At 40.7% G+C, this 21600-nt stretch overlaps 1 protein-coding gene across 1 annotated transcript in view; it reads right to left on the bottom strand.

Annotated features, from left to right (window-relative positions):
* Positions 1-7404: 7404 nt before the first annotated feature.
* The window catches only part of ube2ia (ubiquitin-conjugating enzyme E2Ia), a 29436-nt gene continuing 15240 nt past the window's right edge, over positions 7405-21600 (bottom strand). The window contains exons 3-7 of the mRNA XM_060943124.1: positions 17491-17574; positions 14307-14379; positions 14092-14201; positions 10331-10410; positions 7405-10078 (exon numbers count right to left, since the gene is read on the bottom strand). Coding sequence (XP_060799107.1) covers positions 10018-10078; positions 10331-10410; positions 14092-14201; positions 14307-14379; positions 17491-17574 — 408 coding nt within the window. The 3' untranslated portion in view covers positions 7405-10017. The remainder of the gene's footprint in view (positions 10079-10330; positions 10411-14091; positions 14202-14306; positions 14380-17490; positions 17575-21600) is intronic.

Raw genomic sequence — 21600 nt, 5'->3', positions numbered from 1 at the left:
TTATTTTTGTGTTTGTTAACATAATAGGATGAGTTTAAGGTCTGGGGGTGGGGTTCCAGCCATGGTTGGGGGTGTGGCCAGGCAATTGGGGGCGGGGCTTATACCAAAAAGCCCTTTATTACTCTATTACTTTGGTTGTTAATGCGAGCCTTAAATTATTAGGCATACACTCCATTGTCATCCTTGTGTTTACTTCTGCAGGGGCATATGAGGGACACAATTAGCTAATTCAAGCCAACTTGTGTAGCTATCTTGCTAACTCTGTCAATCACACTGCCCCCAAAAGATCACAGCACGCATAAGCTAAGCAGAGAAACTATTTGACTGTAATCATGAAAGAGCAGTGACATGTACTCACTGCTCACCAGTGAACTAGACCCATAGTTTCACAACACTGGCTAGCACACCCAACTCTCACCTAGTAAATGCTAGTCACTGATTTTTTTAAGCTAATACATTAAGCTAATAGATTGCTTATTTTAACGATATTGACTGTTGAAATAGTAATGTCCCTGGTTCCCTAGTAAAATTCAGGGCATTGTCCCTGATTATCATCTCAAAAGTCTGTTAACCTTACCCTCACCCCCACTCCAAACCACACTGCTTGTGGACTGAGAGTCATGTGCACTAGCCAGTCCACTGACTAGCACGACTTTTAAAACGTTGGGCAGTAAGGTTTCCTTAAGCTAATACATTAAGCTAATAGATTGCTTATTTTTACGATATTGACTGTTGAAATAGTAATGTCCCTGGTTCCCTAGTAAAATTCAGGGCATTGTCCCTGATTATCATCTCAAAAGTCTGTTAACCTTACCCTCACCCCCACTCCAAACCACACTGCTTGTGGACTGAGAGTCATGTGCACTAGCCAGTCCACTGACTAGCACGACTTTTAAAACGTTGGGCAGTAAGGTTTCCTTAAGCTAATACATTAAGCTAATAGATTGCTTATTTTTACGATATTGACTGTTGAAATAGTAATGTTCCTGGTTCCCTAGTAAAATTCAGGGCATTGTCCCCGATTCACCCCCACTCCAAACCACACTGCTCTTCCACTGACTAGCACGACTTTTAAAACGTTGGGGAGTAAGGTTTACTTAACATTCTCCTCTGTACTAGCTGGCATCCAGTACATAAGCATATTTTTACAGACACTAAGCAATGGCAAAGGGTTTAGAGGGTTTTTTTTTTCATCTGAACTCTTAGTTCTTTCCTTAAATAGTTTTTGTGTTTTGTGTGTGTGTTTGCATACTGTATGTAATTATTTTACATAATTATTGCTCATTAGTGTGTGTGCATGTGTATGTGTGTGCGTGTGCATGCATGCATGCATGCACGCACATGCTTTATGTACTGTAGTTCTTGTATCAAAACTGTTAATTTTGCAAATTTATGAAAGGGTCAATTACACGTTTGACTAATTTGAATGACAGTAAAGCATGAATACTGTACAGCCAATTTGGTTAATTGAAAATCAGTATCTTTTGCTATTCTTGTGTGTGTGTGTGTGTGCATGCTGTATATGCCATTTTGCATGCTTGATATATTGCATACTGTAGTTTTACATAGTGGATCACTGGTGTGAGTGTATATGCATGCTGTATATATTTCTATTTCATGCTGTATATACAGTAGTTCTTTTACATAGTGGATCACTGGTGTGAGTGTATGCATGCTGTATATAGTTCTATTGCATGCTGTAGTTCTTTTACATAGTGGATCATTGGTGTGAGTGTATGCATGCTGTATATAGTTCTTTTACATAGTTATTGGTCATTAGTGTGTGTGTGTGCATGCTGTATATAGTTCTTTTGCATGCTGTATAGTTCTTACATAGATATTGATCATTATTTTGTATTAACTGTAGAGTTTATGTAATACTTGTATAAAAATCGCTAATTTGGAAAAGTTATGAAAGGGTTAATTAATCCACATTTGATGTATTTGAATGACAAATATAGAGAAAAATGTGAATACCTATCAGATACAGCCAACTTGGTGCATTTAATATCAGTATTTACACTGATATTATTTTTTTTTGTATTTTCTTCCATTATTTGGGCATATAGGGCATTAAAGGGTTAATATATTAAATTGCCCAAGGGATATCACCGGGCACCCTCTTAAATCTTGAAGAGCTACCTCAAATCTATAAGATAAAGCAAAAAAAAAAACTTTAACCAAAAATTCCGGGTCCGACCCCATGGCTCCCGGACTAATATGATTAATTTGCGTCATTCTCACATGAAGGTTTCATTTAAATTTGTCAAGAAGTCTCAATTAACTGGCTTTACCAAAATATCAATTTGGCGTTACGGACACTACACCCGTTACGGACACTACATATTGCTAATATATCTATTAATATAACAACTAAAGACGTATGAATATGTAACTAGAGCCCTACATGAGGCCAACAGGACCAATGCATGTCATAATCACCAAAAATGGTAAAAAATTCTGCAGCATTCTGTTACAGCAAGACCGTTACAGACACTACAGAAAACAACGGAAATGACACGCAAAATCTTTGGCATGTGAATTTTGCAAACGTATGCCCCCAGCAACAAGGTTTTTGTATCAAATCATATCACATACTACATAAAATGTCTGTATTTAATTTAAAGTGTTTATTAAAATGCATTAAATAAGATTTCTCAGGCCATTTTCAACTTTGCAGTGACAAAGAAAACAAATTAGGTTCAGCACCCCCCATTGGCAAAACTATTGTGAAAGATTTCATTTTTATCGGAATTCCGTGATTCAGCTGTCAATTTGTTCCTCAAAAATCTGCTGATTTACTAAAACAGTTAGTGTTTGACAAATTATTGCCAAGTTTAAGCAGCAATGATGCATTCTGGGGTATTAAATCAAATGAACATGCGTTACATGGTGAAAATGTGCAATATGAAGAGTTTGTCTGATAAAAAAAACTGAAACATGGATTCAGTGGTGGTAAATTATGATCTGGCTTTGAAACGTCATACATTGGCAATGATAGTCTACCATTACAACATATGAAATAGTTTAATAAACATAAATAGAAGGCTGTTACATAGTGTTACATGATCTCAAACAAGTAGGTACATCTGATTGTGGCTGACCCGACTGTATATTGGTGGAATACTGGTGAGATGTGCCAGCCAATGAGAAACTGGCATCGCATAAAGGGCGTAACTGTGATATGTTAGGATTGTAAAAAGAGAAAACCCCACGATTATTGTTTGGATCACTCTGTTTTTATTATTTGATTTAATAAAAGTCTATTTTCTGCAAATCCTTAGCTTTTAGTGGTCTTTTGTGAACAAGTTTCTACGACGCAACCTCGAATCGAATGCGGCTTTAGCCTACTAATAAACAGAGTTTGTGTTGTTATTTAACAGATGTGTAATCATTGATCTGGTGAAGTTTTGTAGAGATGTGTGTTTACTATTTATGAGGAGAGTAAATGTTGTGAGCGCATTGTAATTAGTAATTACTAGGATTCAGAGTTTTCAAGACAGAGATGTTTGCAGTTTCCGGTTTGTTGGTAACATAAGCGGAAGGAAAAAAGAGACGCTGGTCAGGGAACAGATGCTTGCAGCTGCTATAGTGTAAGTGATAACAGGAAATGCTGTGGTGTAAGAGAAATAAAACACTTCAGGACGTGGCTCACACCAGCTCACTGTTGATTATTTTACTTACTGGACACACCCAATGCTTTTCGAACGCTTTAAATCAATACCAAAACGTTAACATTATGAAGAAAGCACAGCTACTTGACCAACAGGGAAAACCATAGCAACTGGTGATGCTGGTTTTCATCCATAAATAGATGACGTTGTCACGTGTCTGGTAGCTCATAAGAGGCTCTCTAAACTTCACATCCCATAAGTGAGCCTTTCTGTTGTTTTCATATTCAAATCTGCAGAGCTTGGTTGAAAAGATCAAATGGCGATATCTGTTTTAAGATCCTTTTACTGACCATCCCTGAAGCATTCATATGTAAGCAGGCATTAAGAAGATGTGAACCGTTAAGTATTCGCGTAATGAAACGGTCTTTGATTATATTTTTGTAGTCACGCCGCATATAAAAATGCAACACAAATATTGCTAAATTGCTTTTATTTGAAGATTGAGGCAGCAGGTCTGCTTTAGCTTATTTTATTACATACTGAGAGAAAACAGTGTGTCTTACGTATTCATGGGTTGTTATGTAACCTGTGTACCTTTGTGGGGTTAAAATGGTTTTGCATAAGGAATATGTGAGAAGTAGAAAAAAAAAACGTCTCGTTATTAGCACAGATTATTTTGTCAGCATTGGGTGTGCAGTTGCAGTTTGTGGATCGGCTACAGAAGGACGCTGGCTGTTATTTTGATCAGGAAAAAAAGGCTTATAATGGCCCTCTGCTCCGTTTCCATGGGCACATCATTTACCCACCCAGCTGGTGCGAGATGCGTGAACTGGCTGTCTCATGTCATCTTTAAAACAACTGTTCTTCTAGTAACCTGCCAGACTGTCAAGAAAGGAGACAATGAAAACATCATTCGGGTTTGCTCTGTTTGTGCCCATTGTTTGAATTTGCTTCACGGAAGACACAAACCCATGGCCTGATCTGCACCCATCTTCTTATACTATATACACACACTAGTATACCAGGGTCCTGTCAGTAATATCCATGACATTCAAGGACTGTATGATTGTTCTTTGATGAAACTTGGCTAATTGGCTTTATCATCAGCAGCCTAATAAAACTAAAACGCAATTTCCATTCAAGTCCGAAATGTGAGGTTAAATGTAATGCAATAGTAATGGAAGCCCCTAAGGAAAGAAGCATTTGAAATGCAGAATTAGCCCTCATCGCGTCAACTTTTCTAAGGCCCACGGGATTAAATAAGCTGTACGAGTCCAGTGTGCAGGCCAATTACGGCAGCACTAATGATTTAATTTGCATTGCAGACCTGTAATTTGCATTGCAGACCTGTAATTTGCATTGTGCCTTAATTTTGTTTAACCTGCTGTTTAAAGACAGCAATCAGCAGCCGGACCCTTGAGCTTGAGGCTCTGTGAATTCTTCTAAATAGGACACTGCGAGTGTCATTTATAAGCACTTTAAAAAGATTTTCTTGCAATACAAAAGTACGAGAGTGTATAAATGATCAACGACTGGCAATTTTGTAGTCGAGTCACTAAACCTCTGGTCTGAGTCCAGTCTCGAGTCCCGAGAACAAGACTCCAACTGCACCATGTGACGGTGGCTGTTTTAGCGCCATTAACATTAGTTTGCTCCTGAACATGACGTATGAACAGCTGAATGCGCGTTCTCTTTATCAGGGAGTGTGAAGTATTCTGCCAGAGATGGTTGGGAGTGCAGAAGACGCATTTGTTTAATACAAGTGAAGACATGTAAACAATCCAGAACGGCAGGCAAAATCGTTTGAGCGAGGCACAAACAGGCCATCGTAGACTCGGCGGAATCAAAGACGAGAAACAGGAAATCAGGGATCAGGAACTCAAACAAGGAAATAAGGCTCGGTAATGTGTCAGCAATGCAACTCAATACTTCGCAAAGAAAGTGTTTTCTCACAGTTTTTATATAGGCACGCTGATTGCCCTTAATCCTGTGCAGGTGCGAGTCGTTTACGGCGCACGCCTGAGATTCTATCTGATGTACGCGCCAAGGCGTGACACTCTTGCGCGAAATTAGTACAAAAATTAATGTAGATATAAATCTCTTACAGCATGTTACAAAAAATAAAGAAAAAAAAATCAGTGTCCTCGTCTCCAATTTACGAGTCTGAATGCAGTTAATGCACGAATCCGAGTCCAAGTCGAGTCACGAGTCCTTAAAATTAGGGCACGAGTCAGACTCGAGTCCAAGTCCTGGACTCGAGTACGACAAGCCTGATGACCGTTAACTTCATATGGCAAAGGACACAGGGGTCAGAGGCAGAAATCAGGGGATAAGATCCTTCAAACCAAGGACAGAATGTGTTTCCATCATTCCTAATAGTTGGATTCTGTGGAATGTAGGAGCACTCTGAGAACTGAGCTACACCAGAAAGTGATTTTGAAAAGGTTACCCTTAATTTAACGAATGATTTACACGTGTTAATATTGACGACACTTGAGGAACACCAGGATTCTTTAAGTGATGCTGCTTTTGCAAACTGCTGAGATGAAGACCAGCTAACTGCTTATGTGTTTCTCCTAAAAACAGTCACTTAAACATGGAAGATGACATTTAAATACATAAAATAGAAAGTTATTTCATTGTGTATGAAGAAGCCTTTGATTAGAAGGCAATGACTTTAATTTTAACTAAGGGTTGTTTTACAATCAGGGGACAAAGTTTGTGTCACAGGGGTCCAAAATTCAAATTGATTCAAACTGGTTCCTGTACCAGTTTTTAAGTGAAGGACAAGTTAAAGAACAGATTTCAGGTCATTTTTTGACATGTGTATGGTAGTTTTGTGTAATCCGCTATAAGATAAAGAAGATTAAGTGGAGCTTTAAGCAGGGCTGGGAGAAACAAATGAAGTGATTCTCGGAGAGGACTTTTTTTTTTGACAATTCAGAATCCACTACTTCCATAGTGCTTTTAAATATAAGGCTGTAAGCTTTGTGTTAGTTGTCTCTAATATTTATGTCCCAATATCTTGACCACATTTTAGGATGAAAATAATCATTTTAGATATGTTATTTTATATTGAAAAATTAGCTGTCTCGGAGAGGACTTTTTTTTGACACAGTTACATACTAATTTGATCAAAATAGTCTGAAAACTTACTGGCATTCAACATTAAAACTTAACTATGTTTCCAATGATATGGAACCAAATATGTGTTTTATGGTATAAAGAATGATTTAAGTGCATCCCTTTTGGAGCTACCTGTGGTCAAAAAAGCACTTTTTCTAAATGACACGAGTAATTTTGCTAAATATGACACATATTGCCATACATTCACCAAAAATAACGCTATCACCAAATTTTTTTTGCATGGTAAATAGAGCTATCACAGGGCTACAATAAACAACCAAGTTTATTTAGTCAAGCCTTTTGATATTGAAGATAATAAGTGTTAAATGTGATTTTTAGCTTGCGTACCCTGATTGTAAAACAACCCCTAACTAATGATGTAGAGAAGTACCAAAATGATCAACATCAGAATCAGCTTTGCAAGGTTCACGATGATTTTACCCAGTAGAGACATTCAACCCATAATTTAAAAAAAAAAAAATGAATTTTTTTTTTTAAATTGTCAATACTAAACACCAGCATTGATATGTTCAATCACAGTAGAGTCATATTTAATTTACCACTCAAAAATAAACACATTTAGGTGTGCAGTTCCTCTTTCAGCAGTCGCAAGAAAAAAAAGACAGCGTTTTATTCACACAAATTTGTACAGAGACACCACCACTTTGGTAATGTAGAAACATTTTATTTACTCTAAACACTTACAAGAACAAAAACACCAACACAGATCGCTGTATATCTTTCAGATTTTACTCTGTGGGCTTTTTTCCTTCTTTTATTTATTCATTCATTCATTTATTTATTTATATAAGTTGGCCAAGGCAGCAAAAATCTATCATACTGTACATTACAACATGCTGTCTACACTGCCCACAGCAGGAATGGAAAGTAATAAAGACACACTAATTAAAAAAAATAAAATAAAAAAAAAAAAAATTCATGAAAGTATAAAAGCATCGTTTTCGAGCAGTTGGAATACTGACGTTTAAGGAACGGCGTGTCTTACATCATTAAAATCGTTGAAGAGAATAAATGAGGCCAGTTTGAAAGAACAAAAATAAAAACAGAAGCACAACAAAATTACCTTCTGGTTTAATCATTATGTTACATGATCGTTTTCAGTGCTTTCGTTTTTATCTGAAGCTCTGTAGCAAGACATCCCTCAGCGCTCATCAGCTTCTGACCAGGGCGATGTCTCAGGAAGCAGGTTTTACATGAACTGGGTTCTAATCTCAGAGACCGGCTAATATACAGCGTATGGTATAAATGTGCTATTAACGCACTCCGTTTACTCTCCTCACACACACGGTGTGGTCTGTTGATCCAGGTTTACATGATCGCTGGTTATACGTGCTCACCAGTCGATTGTGGGAAGCATGGAAAAGTCTCAGGCACCATATTTTACAGAACAAGAAAATGTGATTATAATCAAATGTTTATAAATATCTTCGCTACTGCCAAGGATGAGGTGTGGCAGAAAATGACTTATAATTAATTCGTGAGTCTAAATTAAAACGTGTAATGTTGAGCAAACAAGAACACCGTGTCCTGAACAGGACAAGAGACGGTCCACAGGAAGAGGCCGTCCGGTCTAATAACGGTGAGGGTTCATGAAGGTGTGTGAGCCTTGACGTCTACCTCTAGCAACTCCAGCCAAACCTTTCATACACGTTGGCCAAGTATTTGGACACCCTAGTACTGAACATCCCTCTCCATTATAGCACCGTTCGTTCCCCTTTTGCTGTACCGCCAATCTTCTGCGAAGGCTTTCCACTAGGATTTTGAAGCATAGCTGTGGGAATGTGTTCTCATTCAGCTACATGAGCATTAATGATGTGGGAGGAGGTCTGGGGTGCGGTCGGTGTTTCAGTTCGTCCCAAAAGGTGTTAAATGGGGTTGAGTTCAGTCAGGGCTCTGTGCAGGACACGAGTTCTTCTGCTACAACCTTAACACAGCATGTCTTCATGGAGCGCTTCGTGCACAGGGGCATTGTCATGCTGGAACAGGTTTGAGTCTCTTGGTTCCAGTGAAGGGAAACACTCGTGCTACGAAGACATTGTGCGCTTCCAACTTTGTGGCACATGCTGATGTGATGGTCGGATGCACGCGCGTGTGTGAGAATACCAGAGTCCAATTTTTCCTTGGAAAAAACACACTGAATATCTGGTATTCAAGCTTGTGAGCAAACGCAGAGCCTCTGCAAACTGCATGTAGGTCAGATGCACAAGCAACACATGGAGAAGGGGGAGAACAGAGGAAGTCACTGAACATACTGATTTTAGCAGTCTGACTGAAGCTTAGCGGATATCACCACCACTATAACATCCATCCCTACTATCTCGGTGCTGAAAACAAATCAAGTCGATATACGAAATGAATGCAACACCTGAACATTTATTAGCTCGTGAATAGATTTATCCATCTTCTCGCAAAAGTGGCCTCATGTTCTGTCAGGGATCTGGTGACTGAAATGCAAGTACGCAAATCAGAACACGGTCTGAAAATTAACACTTTAATTCTGCACAAATCATCTTACGTTGCAAACCAACAGGAAAAGGAACCCCGACCTACAAAGTGACCCTCGCATAAAACCTTAGAAAGTTTCAAAGAAACAAAGTTGACACCATTTCCAGAGTCCTGGACAAGCTGGATTTGGTAGGAGTGGTCCAAGAGCTGTCTATAAATCCGTGATCTTGAACTTGAAGGCGTGGCGCGGCGCAGTGTAAGGTTAAGGCGTGTGGTTACGATGACAAGGCAGGACACACGGGGTTAGACCGAACCAAGCTTAGATAGCGAACTGATAAATCATGCTTCGTGAGACAGGCCTTAGGAGGAGAAAAGCCAGAGTGAGGTGTAGTGTAGTCTTGTTTTCCTTGATCAAACACACTAGATTTCATCTCATTAGCTAATTATCAAGCCGGTTGTGATTCAAGTGTGCGAGAGGAAGGAAAACATGGAAACGGTGCAGAGCTGTGGCACCGCAGGATTCCTGGAACGCATGCCTGTGCCACAGAATCACTTCAATCGGTGGGACGTGGCGCCCGCTTGCTTATTTATTTAATTGTTTCATAAGAGAGAGACCGTCAAAATGTCAAATTATGAGCTGATAGAGCGCTCGGTTAGGTGGGTGTCACTGGACATGACAATGGCACATTCAGTTTTCATCACACCTGCATGGAAATTAGTGGAAAGTGGATAAAGGTAATGAGAGGAGCGGCGAAGGAGTACTGCAGGGACGCCGTCAAACACTCGCTCCGTCACAGCACAATCTTCAGGCTTATGGAGAAAACTTTTTGGCTTGTGCTCGGACCCGTTTTTCATATTCCACTCTGTTTTGGCTGTCGGGGGGGAAAAATAATAAATAAAATTAAATTAAAAAAAAAAAAAGACCATTCAATTGAATCGAGTTCGTCTTGGACAACAACCTTCCCTAATCACGCTCGTGGAAATTTCTCGTAATCTGTCGCTCACTAGAGATGACATTTTTACTGACACAATCTCAAACATGCTCTACAGAACCCCCCCCCATCTCCACCCTGGAGTAAGGTCAGAAAAAGAATACTGAAGCTTAGCAACTGTATTGACGTTACCAGTAAATCGTGTACGCCTCCGCTTGTGCAGGATCCTGAATGTTTGGCTCATTTAGGAGTTCTTGGATTCCTAGCAAGATCTAGAAGAGAGAAATCCAACGAGAGGTAAACAGGACTGACTCTCTGCCTTTCATGAGAGCATTCTGCCCCCTTCAGGCACAAAGTGTACAACTACAATCTCCAAAGTGCCACTTATTAGGGAGATAATTGGAGCTCTTGGGAATCAAAGCCATTAATAGATATTATATTGTGCGGCTTGTCAGGAGAGACTGCGTTTTCTTTTGAAACGTTTACACTTTCTCTTTCGGCAGATGCTTTTATCTACTTACGGCTGCCGATGCAAATGACATCTGCACTTTATTATTCACACAGAGCATGATAAAATTAACTATTAAAAAATTATCCATGTAAATATGTATTTTAGTCAATTAAATCAGACAACATGGCAGCGCTTGTTTTCCAGACGGCTTGCAACAACATTTAGATCAAGCCAAAACCGAATGACACCCATCCACCCACGGACTTCCTTTTTCTGGAGATATTTTTAGCTCTTGTTTGTGAGTTCTTGTTCCTTATTAGCTCTCGTTCTAGGCTCCTTTCCAGCAAATGCAAGCTTTAATGGATATAAACAGAGAGGACTGATGTGGTGAGTCAACTCTCACTTCTTTGTCTGACCGTCTGGTGTGTCCTACATGCACCTGATCAGCCTTCAACCGAGCATGCGACTGACCCCAACGGCAATTATTTTCATCTTCAGACTAAAATAGCAGTATAATTATACAAATGTGTACAAAAACACCGCCTTGGCTCATTTATTTATTAGTCACAGTTTTCCCTTTCTGAACACATTTTGTTCGAGTCAAATTAACATTAAAAGACTTGCTTGGATTTTTTTTTTTGTTGTTAGTGAGGTTTAGATTAACACATTTGACAGGAATAGATTTTAAATCACTGTATGTAAGCGGGCTGTGATTTCCACCACTGTAACACATTACACGATCACAGACACACTGGCCCCACTCTTGCTCAAAGTGTATTTGGAGGCTATCATGCCCCTGCTTCTACAACCGAAGACGCTGGATAGTAATTGCTCCCTCCACATTAACCCTCTCATCACCTAACTTTTTATACCACAGCACACTTTAACTCTCGAATCGGATTGGCCAGAAAGCATGAACTATTTTTGTAGCTTCGTCTGTAACGTGAACTCTTGGTTTGTATTAATGATCTCGCTCGAATACATTATTGTTTCGAAAGCAACAGCTCATACACAGAGACTTGTATGTAGACTTTACATACCACAATCTAAAACTGAAGATAAATGGATTTTTATAAAAGTAAAATGTATAAATCGCTGACATGATGTTTTTAGTTTGACGACATTTATTTAACATTAAGGTTCCGGCGCTTTGTAAGAGAGGACGTTACACCGTCTGGTTTCTCTGTAAAATGATAAGCTGAATTTTTGCACGAGTGTGCACACGTGTGTGTGTGTGTGAGAGAGAGAGAGAGAGAGAGAGAGAGAGAGAGAGAGAGAGAGAGAAAGAAAGCGAGACAGACAGAGCGAGCAAAAATGAGAGAGACAGACAGCGAGAGAGACACTGAAAGCAAGAGACCGACAGCGAGCAAGAGAAGAAAGTGAGAGACAGACACTGAAACACTGAGAGACACTGAAAGCAAGAGGCAGACAGACACAGAAAGCAATACATTTTACTGTGATAAACATTTATAAAAATCCACTTATCTTCAGTCTTTGATTGAGGTATGTAAAGTCTACACACAAGTCCCTGTGTATGAGCTATTGCTTTAGAAACAATAATGTATTACAGCGAGAAAGCAAGAAGAGAGAGACAGAGAAAGCAAGAGGCAGAGAAAACGAGAGACAAAGCGAGAAGATAAAGAAAACGAGAAGAGAAAGCAAGGAGAGAGAAAGCGAGGAGAGAAAGCGAGGAGAGAGAAAGCAAGATGAAAACGAGAAGAGAAAGCAAGGAGAGAGAAAGCGAGGAGAGAGAAAGCAAGAGACAGAAAGCGAGGAGAGAAAGCAAGAGACAGAAAGCAAGAGAGGGACAGAAAGCAAGAAACAAAGCGAAAGGAGAGAGAGAGAGACAGAGAAAGCAAGAGGCAGAGAAAACGAGAGACAAAGTGAGAAGATAAAGAAAACGAGAAGAGAAAGCAAGGAGAGAGAAAGCGAGGAGAGAAAGCAAGATAAAGAAAACGAGAAGAGAAAGCAAGAAGAGAGAGACAGAGAAAGCAAGAGGCAGAGAAAACGAGAGACAAAGCGAGAAGATAAAGAAAACGAGAAGAGAAAGCAAGGAGAGAGAAAGCGAGGAGAGAGAAAGCAAGATGAAAACGAGAAGAGAAAGCAAGGAGAGAGAAAGCAAGGAGAGAAAGCAAGAGACAGAAAGCGAGGAGAGAGAAAGCAAGAGACAGAAAGCAAGAGAGGGACAGAAAGCAAGAAACAAAGCGAAAGGAGAGAGACAGAGAGAGAGACAGAGAAAGCAAGAGGCAGAGAAAATGAGAGACAAAGCGAGAAGATAAAGAAAACGAGAAGAGAAAGCAAGGAGAGAGAAAGCAAGAGAGAGAAAGTGAGGAGAGAAAGCAAGAGACAGAAAGCGAGGAGAGAGAAAGCAAGAGAGGGACAGAAAGCAAGAAACAAAGCGAAAGGAGAGAGAGAGAGAAAGACAGACAGAGAGAGAGACAGAAAGCAAGAGGCAGAGAAAACGAGAGACAAAGCGAGAAGATAAAGAAAACGAGAAGAGAAAGCAAGGAGAGAGAAAGCAAGGAGAGAAAGCAAGAGACAGAACGCAAGGAGAGAGAGAAAGCGAGGAGAGAGAAAGAAAGCAAGAGACAGAGAAAGTGAGAGGAGAGAGAAAGCAAGAGGAGAGGGACAGAAAGCAAGAAACAAAGCGAAAGGAGAGAGAGAGCAAGAGGAGAGAGAAAAACAAGAAGAGAGAAAGCAAGAGGCAGAGAAAATGAGAGACAAAGCGAGAAGATAAAGAAAACGAGAAGAGAAAGCAAGGAGAGAGAAAGCAAGGAGAGAAAGCAAGAGACAGAACGCGAGGAGAGAGAGAAAGCGAGGAGAGAGAAAGAAAGCAAGAGACAGAGAAAGTGAGAGGAGAGAGAAAGCAAGAGGAGAGGGACAGAAAGCAAGAAACAAAGCGAAAGGAGAGAGAGAGCAAGAGGAGAGACAGAAAAACAAGAAGAGAGAAAGCAAGAGGCAGAGAAAACGAGAGACAAAGAAAACAAGAAGAGAAAGCAAGGAGAGAGAAAGCAAGAGACAGAACGCGAGGAGAAAGAAAGCAAGAGACAGAAAGTGAGAGGAGAGTGAAAGCAAGAGGAGAGGGACAGAAAGCAAGAAAAAGCGAAAGGAGAGAGAGAGAAAGCAAGAGGAGAGGGACAGAAAGCAAGAAACAAAGCGAAAGGAGAGCGAGCGAGCGAGCGAGGAGAGAGAAACAGAGAAAGTGAGATGAGACAGAACCAAGAGAGAGTGCGAAAGTGAGAGAGACAGAAAGCGAGATGAAGTGAGAGACAGCGAGACAGAGATTTCAAGCAGATTATCTTATCTACTATTTTTTGTTGTTGTTGTTACAAACCCTTTTATTCTCCCACCAAAACTGCTCACCTTTCACAGGCAGCCCTGAAGACATGCAGCTTTATGAAGAAGAGCGTTAATACCTTACAGAAACCCGTGCTGAGGAGGCAAACGCCATCGAAAAACACATTCCAGGTAAAGTGCAAAGCGGTCATTATAATCCGCTCACCTGCTTGATTGTAATCGCTGGCCTCCAGTCCTTGTCCTCCTCTAAAATGGATAGACACACCGTGCCAGATGGATATACGTTGGGATGGAAGAGCGGCGGCTCAAATTTACCTGACAGAAGTTAAACAGCTGTCAGAGATCAATCCAGCGAGCGACAGCTGTACACCGAGAACGGCGCTGAGTAAATAACACTGAAAAACTCGACTCGTCACTCACATTTTGGAGGGGAGGACGGATAATCGTCCTTAAAGAGCATCCGCAGTTTGAACAAGCCGCCTTCCCACGGTGTCTGAAAGAGAGAAACAGAAGAATTATTAAAATCATCAATTGATGCTGTGATGTCATCCAGAAGCTATTTACAAACGACAGCGCTAGTCACAGCTAGTTTTCTAGATTACCTTCTACACACACACGAGCTCGCTCTTTCTGTTCAGCATTTACACTCAGTGGCCACTTTAATAAGAACACCTTCTACAACTCCCTCATTCACACTCGTATTGAAGATTGGAAGAAGGACCAAGTGATGCTTTTCCAATCTGATCCTGTGCCCACTGTAGTCTCGACAGGAGAGGAACCTGACATGGTCTCCTGCTACTGTAATCCACCTGGCTCACGGTTCAGACTTGCTTTTCTGCTCACTGCAGTTGCACAGAGTTACCGCAGGCTTCCTGTCAGCTCGAAACACAGTCTGGTCATTCTGCTCTGAGCTCTGCCGTTGCGCGTGAAACTCCAAGAACGCCATCCGTTTCGGAAATACTCAAACCAACCGTGTCGCCAACAACTACGCCACGGTTAAAAACTCAGATCACATTTTCTTTCCCCCATTCTGAAGTTTGATATGAACTGTGTCAATATGATTGGCTGAACGAGCAGGTGTTCCGACTGAAGTGAAGTGTATTCAGCACAACTCGTATCAGGTTTCAGCTCTAAAAGACCAAACCAGCTGATATTCATAAGCAATTGAATTTATTGTATTCGTCATGTGTCCGTGCCATTCAACTGCAAAATTTAAGCACACAAGTCATTATTTATGTTTACTGACACATTTGTGGCCAAAACCCAGTTTATGAGCGTCCAGTAGAACCATCTTGATATGATGCGGCGCATATTGGGGGGCAAGTGGAAATTAGCCCCCACTTAAAGGTCACAGGCAAGGGTCGGAGGTGAAACTTAGAATATCAACTTCATTGTCTAGAAGAACGACCCAAAAAGCAAATTCAATCTTCCTGGTGTCTAATTTGCACCCTAAAATTGAATAAAACGGTTAAAATATACTGGTTTGCCCAATTTCCAAAGGTTTGTTTACATCTCACTTATGCGCACTTTCACCGCCAAGGGACCGTCGTCGTGACGTCATTTAAGCCAAACAGACTGGGAGCAGGCAGCACGGTGGTGTAGTGGTTAGCGCTGTCGCCTCACAGCAAGAAGGTCCGGGTTCGAGCCCCGTGGCCGGCAAGGGCCTTTCTGTGTGGAGTTTGCATGTTCTCCCCGTGTCCGCGTGGGTTTCCTCCGGGTGCTCCGGTTTCCCCCACAGTCCAAAGACATGCAGGTTAGGTTAACTGGTGACTCTAAATTGACCGTAGGTGTGAATGTGAGTGTGAATGGTTGTCTGTGTCTATGTGTCAGCCCTGTGATGACCTGGCGACTTGTCCAGGGTGTACCCCGCCTTTCACCTGTAGTCAGCTGGGATAGGCTCCAGCTTGCCTGCGACCCTGTAGAACAGGATAAAGCGGCTAGAGATAATGAGATGAGATGAGACCGGGAGCAGCTCTGTGTTTACCTGCGAACCGAGCACACGTGTACGGACTTTGGTCGTGAGAGGATGCGTAAAATGTCTGAAAGCGATAGTGACAAATTAAATATCGAGAGGTGAAACCATACATGTATGAGCCTATGGCCGTTGCGAATCAGTCGGTGAATATGGTTCACTGGTTTGACCGTGCAGCCTCGGAATCGGCCAGCGACTTGGCCGACTCTGATCGCGGTGACCCCGGACCTCAACAAGACTCGCGCCCAAACAATTTATCTTGGCAATTATGATAAATTCCTACTTTCATCGTAATACTAAATAAGAGCCCTTTTGAAGAATAATTAAACCGCCCTCCCTAGTGGATATAGGGAACGATTACTTGACAGTGTGCCGGTGAGCCACATTAACCTGCCATCCACGGCATTATACTATTTATAGCCGACTCTAAGCGAGGAAATATCCCTTTGTCTCATTTCCACAATGATTGTACAGGATCCCTCAGGATTCTTGACTTGTCAATTGCAAGCAAAAGTCAAAATGTTTACCTCCAATCTTCTCCTTTTTGCTTGAGCGTTGCTGCTCCGTTTCTTCTTTGACTGCTTGATTTTGTTTCACGCGCACAATCCACTCTCTCCGTCTCTTCTCCTTTTTCGGAAAAAAACAATCCCCTCTCTCCGTCCCTTCTCCTCTGTCAGTAAAAGGTAAAAACTTCTTCCTGAACCGGTCCCGTTGTTACAGTGCACTGCACAACAATAAGGCCTGGGGTTTTGTTTGGAAATTCCTGAACGCTCGTCTGCACTCAAGCCGAACGGCAATGTAAGTAAACGGAAGTGGACTCAACTCAAGCGGTTTGTTTGTCTTAAATGACGTCACGCGCCGAGCGGTCATGAAAATAGCCGAACAGAAATTTGCCGCGATCCGCGCTAACTTATTTTAATTATTACTTAACAATACTTCTTGGGACCAGAAGAAAATTACACAGGGTTTTTTTAACATATAAAGTTTCAAATGTGCATAAAATTAAAACCGCTGCCTATGACCTTTAAGTGGGTTTAAAAGTTAACATCGAGCCCTGATTACAACCCGACACTCGAGTCCGGATAGGAATAAGACGCGGCGTTATAGTCGTCTCTTAACAGACGCTTCTTCAGCATTACTACTGATGCTGTGTTTCTACCTTGGCAGCGTAAACAATTTGCAGATGAAAGTGATCATGAGTGCAGCAGTTTCCTACCTTGGGGTTTTGGCTTCCTGGATGGTTCTAGCTTGTTGCTAACCAAAATGATTTGAGTAAAAGTAGGGCTACTGTACAACACAAATGGGCTCACCGTCGAGCATCACATAACTGATGCTTCAGGATCCTCATGATTCGGACAACACACACGTTCTTCACTTTTCATAAGCGGGTACATCTTTCAGCGAGGACATTCATACAGTAGTTCACATCAGAGCTTCAGACACCATACCATTTATAATCTTTTTCTCTCAATAGTTTCTTAATCATGTTCGTGCAGTGCAACTTATTTTCATAACTGAAAATACATCCATGATGGTGGTAGTGTGTGTGTGTGTGTGTGTATCACTTCAAATAAACAAAATGTTAGCTACTAAAGTGTACTAGCGCTCCTGAACTTGTACAAAGACCCTCACCCCTTTCTTTCCAGGGATGGCACACTCCCAGTTCATCAGGTTCATCGTTCCGTCTGGGTTTTTGGTTGGCACAGCTACAAAACCCTGCAAACAAACAAAAAAAGTATCAGAACAGAGCAGAAACAAACAAGAATACATTCCTGAATACTAAAAACAACCTTGAAAATAAACAGTCTTCAACAAAATGCATGCTCTGCGTCCGCCGCCTTGGGTAAAAGTTCGTTTTAAAGCAGCAGTATGCATCATTTGGAAGAGGTTTTCCAAGGGCGTTATCACCATCCCCTGTTCATCAAATATAAACTGCTTAAGGACTTCATATTTATTACTTAAATATACAGTAGTTTGCACTTTAAAACTCTACCTCTTCGCTTTGACCTGTAGTTCCTGTACATTACGCATCCTGTATTCGCTGGCTGTGCGCCAAGTGTCTGTCTATCAAGGCAACCACAAAAGTTGCCTGATACCAGGGTTCCTGCTGGCACTCATCATGCTCACCATTAACCAAATCAATCTATCAGTGACGAAGAGGAAATTACTAGCAGTTGTCACAGTGACGTACACTACCGTTCAAAAGTTTGGGGTCACCCAGACAATTTTGTGTTTTCCATGAAAAGTCACACTTTTATTTACCACCATAAGTTGTAAAATGAATAGAAAATATAGTCAAGACATTTTTCTGGCCATTTTGAGCATTTAATCGACCCCACAAATGTGATGCTCCAGAAACTCAATCTGCTCAAAGGAAGGTCAGTTTTATAGCTTCTCTAAAGAGCTCAACTGTTTTCAGCTGTGCTAACATGATTGTACAAGGGTTTTCTAATCATCCATTAGCCTTCTGAGGCAACGAGCAAACACATTGTACCATTAGAACACTGGAGTGAGAGTTGCTGGAAATGGGCCTCTATACACCTATGGAGATATTGCACCAAAACCCAGACATTTGCAGCTAGAATAGTCATTTACCACATTAGCAATGTATAGAGTGGATTTCTGATTAGTTTAAAGTCATCTTCATTGAAAAGAACAGTGCTTTTCTTTCAAAAATAACGACATTTCAAAGTGACCCCAAACTTTTGAACGGTAGTGTAGGTCACCATTATCATAAGTCATCTTTTACAGAAATCCCTCCGTTTGCTGAAATCCAGCCCCAGTGAAGAGACGGCAGGAAGCCAGAGTGTAAACAATGAGCGTGTGCTTGTTACCAATAAAAATCGACTACACATAACAACCAAATGAGTGCCAAGCTTTTGACCAATCGCAATGCATCTTAAATGGGTCTGGTGTGGTGGCGTAATTATCTCTGCGTGAACCAAACAATTTTGGGGTGGGGCTTCTTCAAGCACTGAAGATGATTTAAGGGCTGAAACAGCTACGGAGGAGGCATGCTCAGAGTCCCGACCGTCCCTGAGCACACCGGATAGTGTCAGTAATACAGGGGTCAGTTTAAACCCCTCCCTCACCAAAATGAAAGTGCCGTCAGTCGATAAGCGACTGAAGCAGGGGTCGAAATTAACTTTTGAATGTACTTGCCCTCAGGGCAACCAACCCCAAAAATTTACTTGCCCGCATGCATGTATCAGTTGCCCTACTTTTTTGCAGGTTGACTGGGTAAGTCTAAGTCTAAAGTCCTTCCCGTGCCATATGGAATTTGCATAAAAAGCAATCTGGATGTACATTATAGAGTATGCAATAAAATATTTCAACTTGTTTTGCCAGAAACGCTTCGTTCGTTCTAGCCTACGTGATAGTGGCACCTCGTGCGAATAATCATAATATCATGTAGCGCCATCTCGCGAATGGAAGCGTCAACTACCGCAATGAACCAAAGTCAAGGACAAACGAAAGAGAAGACAGGAAAAATAAAGTTTTTGTTCTGTTTCTGTTAGGAATCACAACAACTTAATTTTTCTTGGTAAAACAGACATTCAAACACAGTTGTCCGACGGACAACTAGTGATAATTTTATTGTTGCCCGAGTATGAGAATGACTTGCCCATGTCCGTCGGTACATGCTTAATTTCGACCCCTGTGAAGGGAGCTGTGTTTCGGGCGGTGTGGTGTGTTGAGTCCCTGTGGCTAACGCTGTGGCGTCATTAGACCCCATCACTCAGGGTTCTAAGCCCCGGGTATTGTCACGCTCAAAAAAAGTAAGAGATTAATAGAAAATAACTGATTTGGATGCCAGCTGGGATTCTGAATGTTGTAATATTATAATTTAGCTTAGAATTTGTCTTTATGGTCCTAAAGGAGAGATATGCGAGTGAGAAATGATATTTTTATTAAAGTGAGGATCCATTTTACTCGTGATATTTAAGTCAACTGACACAAACCTCAGTTTCCTGAGACATTATGAGTGTTGATAATAAATGAGACAGAAGCTGAAGTGCATAAATTTAAAAAGAGCAGTGCTAAATCACTAATAAGGACGTCATAACCTTTGAATGTGTGTGTGGGTGATATTTCTTGTAAAGTTAGATGGAACCTCCCCAGCCTGTCAATACCAACCTCCCTTCAAGCCCCAGGAACACTTAACTGAGCCCCTGGTCTTTTCAACAGCTAGAACAGAAACACCCCGGTTTAATGAAAAACGTCGTCTCGTTCTGCGTTCGGGTCGTAATTCGGCAGGAAACTCAGAGTCCTTCACCGCCGCTTGTTCCAAGATTCTTCCCGACTCTGTTCAATTGTAAATCAAGTTGTGTGTTGAAGTAAAGCCTACAGGGAGTCCTAGACCCCTTTTGAATAATTCCACGCTAAAATAACCTTCAGTACGATCAAACTAAAGAGGTTTATTTTAGCTCGATGGTGCACCGAGCGCCCAAAATCAAGTCTCTCTTATTAGAGGCTGGAGTGGAGCCCAAATTTTAGACGTCATTGAGACGCCTGGATCCGTACAATTATTTGAATTGTGCCAGTTTGGTTGGTATAAACCTGTATCAAGTCCACTTTGATATTTCGGGAACTAAAAAACAAAACACAGACTAAGAAAAAGTGAAGAATGCTTAGTGGACTTTATTTTCCAAGGAAGAAAGTGGAGAATATTTTTCAGAACCCAGCTAATAGTGTTTTGTTATACCGTCCTGCTCTAATGACAAAGTTGAACTGAATGGAATGATGGCTGGGAGAAATTTTATACATGATAATATTTTGGTAAATGTCAAGCTAACCTTTACTGAAATATCAAGATATCATTTCATTTAAATTTTATTTGCTCTAAAATAAAATAAACAAAAACCACCTGATAAACTGGAAGGAAGTAGATATTAAAATTTTGTACTTGACCTCTGGAAAAGGTTAAAGTTTGTATTTGTTATTTCTAAAATCCCCCCAAAAAACCCCTAGAGTTTTTTTTTTTTTAATGGAGGGTGAGTCAAATGATGATGCTTGCATTAAAATTTGATTTTTTTTCTTTTTTCCCCTGGAGGAATCTGGATACTCAAATGCTGGAACAAAATGGAGATGACGCAGAAAAACAATATGCTTTTGTGACTCTTGTATGCAATAAACAATAACAAAAAAAAAAAAAAGTAATAATTTTACAGAAATTCAATTCACACTTTTTTTTTTTAAATGCAACACTACTGTACTATTGTTCACAGACAATTTATCCCAGAAATGCCTCGGAGACTCATGTGACGCTTTTTCACTTCATTTCTCATATTCTGCCGTTTTACACGACAACAGGCCAAGAAAATAAGTGCAAAAGTAAAGTGAGAGTTGAAGTGAGGCTTCAAAGTCGATCTCTGAAAGCAGTTGGACGTTGTGCGTGTAAGATTACGATGTCTGTGAAAGTCTCACCGAATCTTGTATTTACAGCAAGTTAAAGACAAAGTCTCAAATATTCAAGCTGTTCATCTATGTGGACTGGAGTTGTTTCTATGGCAACACCCACTTCAGCTTAATGTCTTTCGGAGAGAAAGTGCACCGTGTGCTAGATACGAGGGTAAATCCAGACGTTATACTTACAGGTACTTTAATAGTCGTGCGTGTTAATTAAGTGACATACCAAGGCACGTCCAAATTTCTAGCGGGTCATTACAAGTTCGACAAAAACATTCATGTTTTTTTTTTTCCTCTTTTATTAAAAAAAAAAAAAAAAAAAGGCAAGCCAGA

Source organism: Neoarius graeffei, chromosome 16, assembly GCF_027579695.1.
Source record: "Neoarius graeffei isolate fNeoGra1 chromosome 16, fNeoGra1.pri, whole genome shotgun sequence".
In the NCBI taxonomy this organism is placed as follows: domain Eukaryota; kingdom Metazoa; phylum Chordata; class Actinopteri; order Siluriformes; family Ariidae; genus Neoarius; species Neoarius graeffei.
Note: the sequence above shows the minus strand (reverse complement) of the source record. Positions and strands in the feature narration are given on the sequence as shown.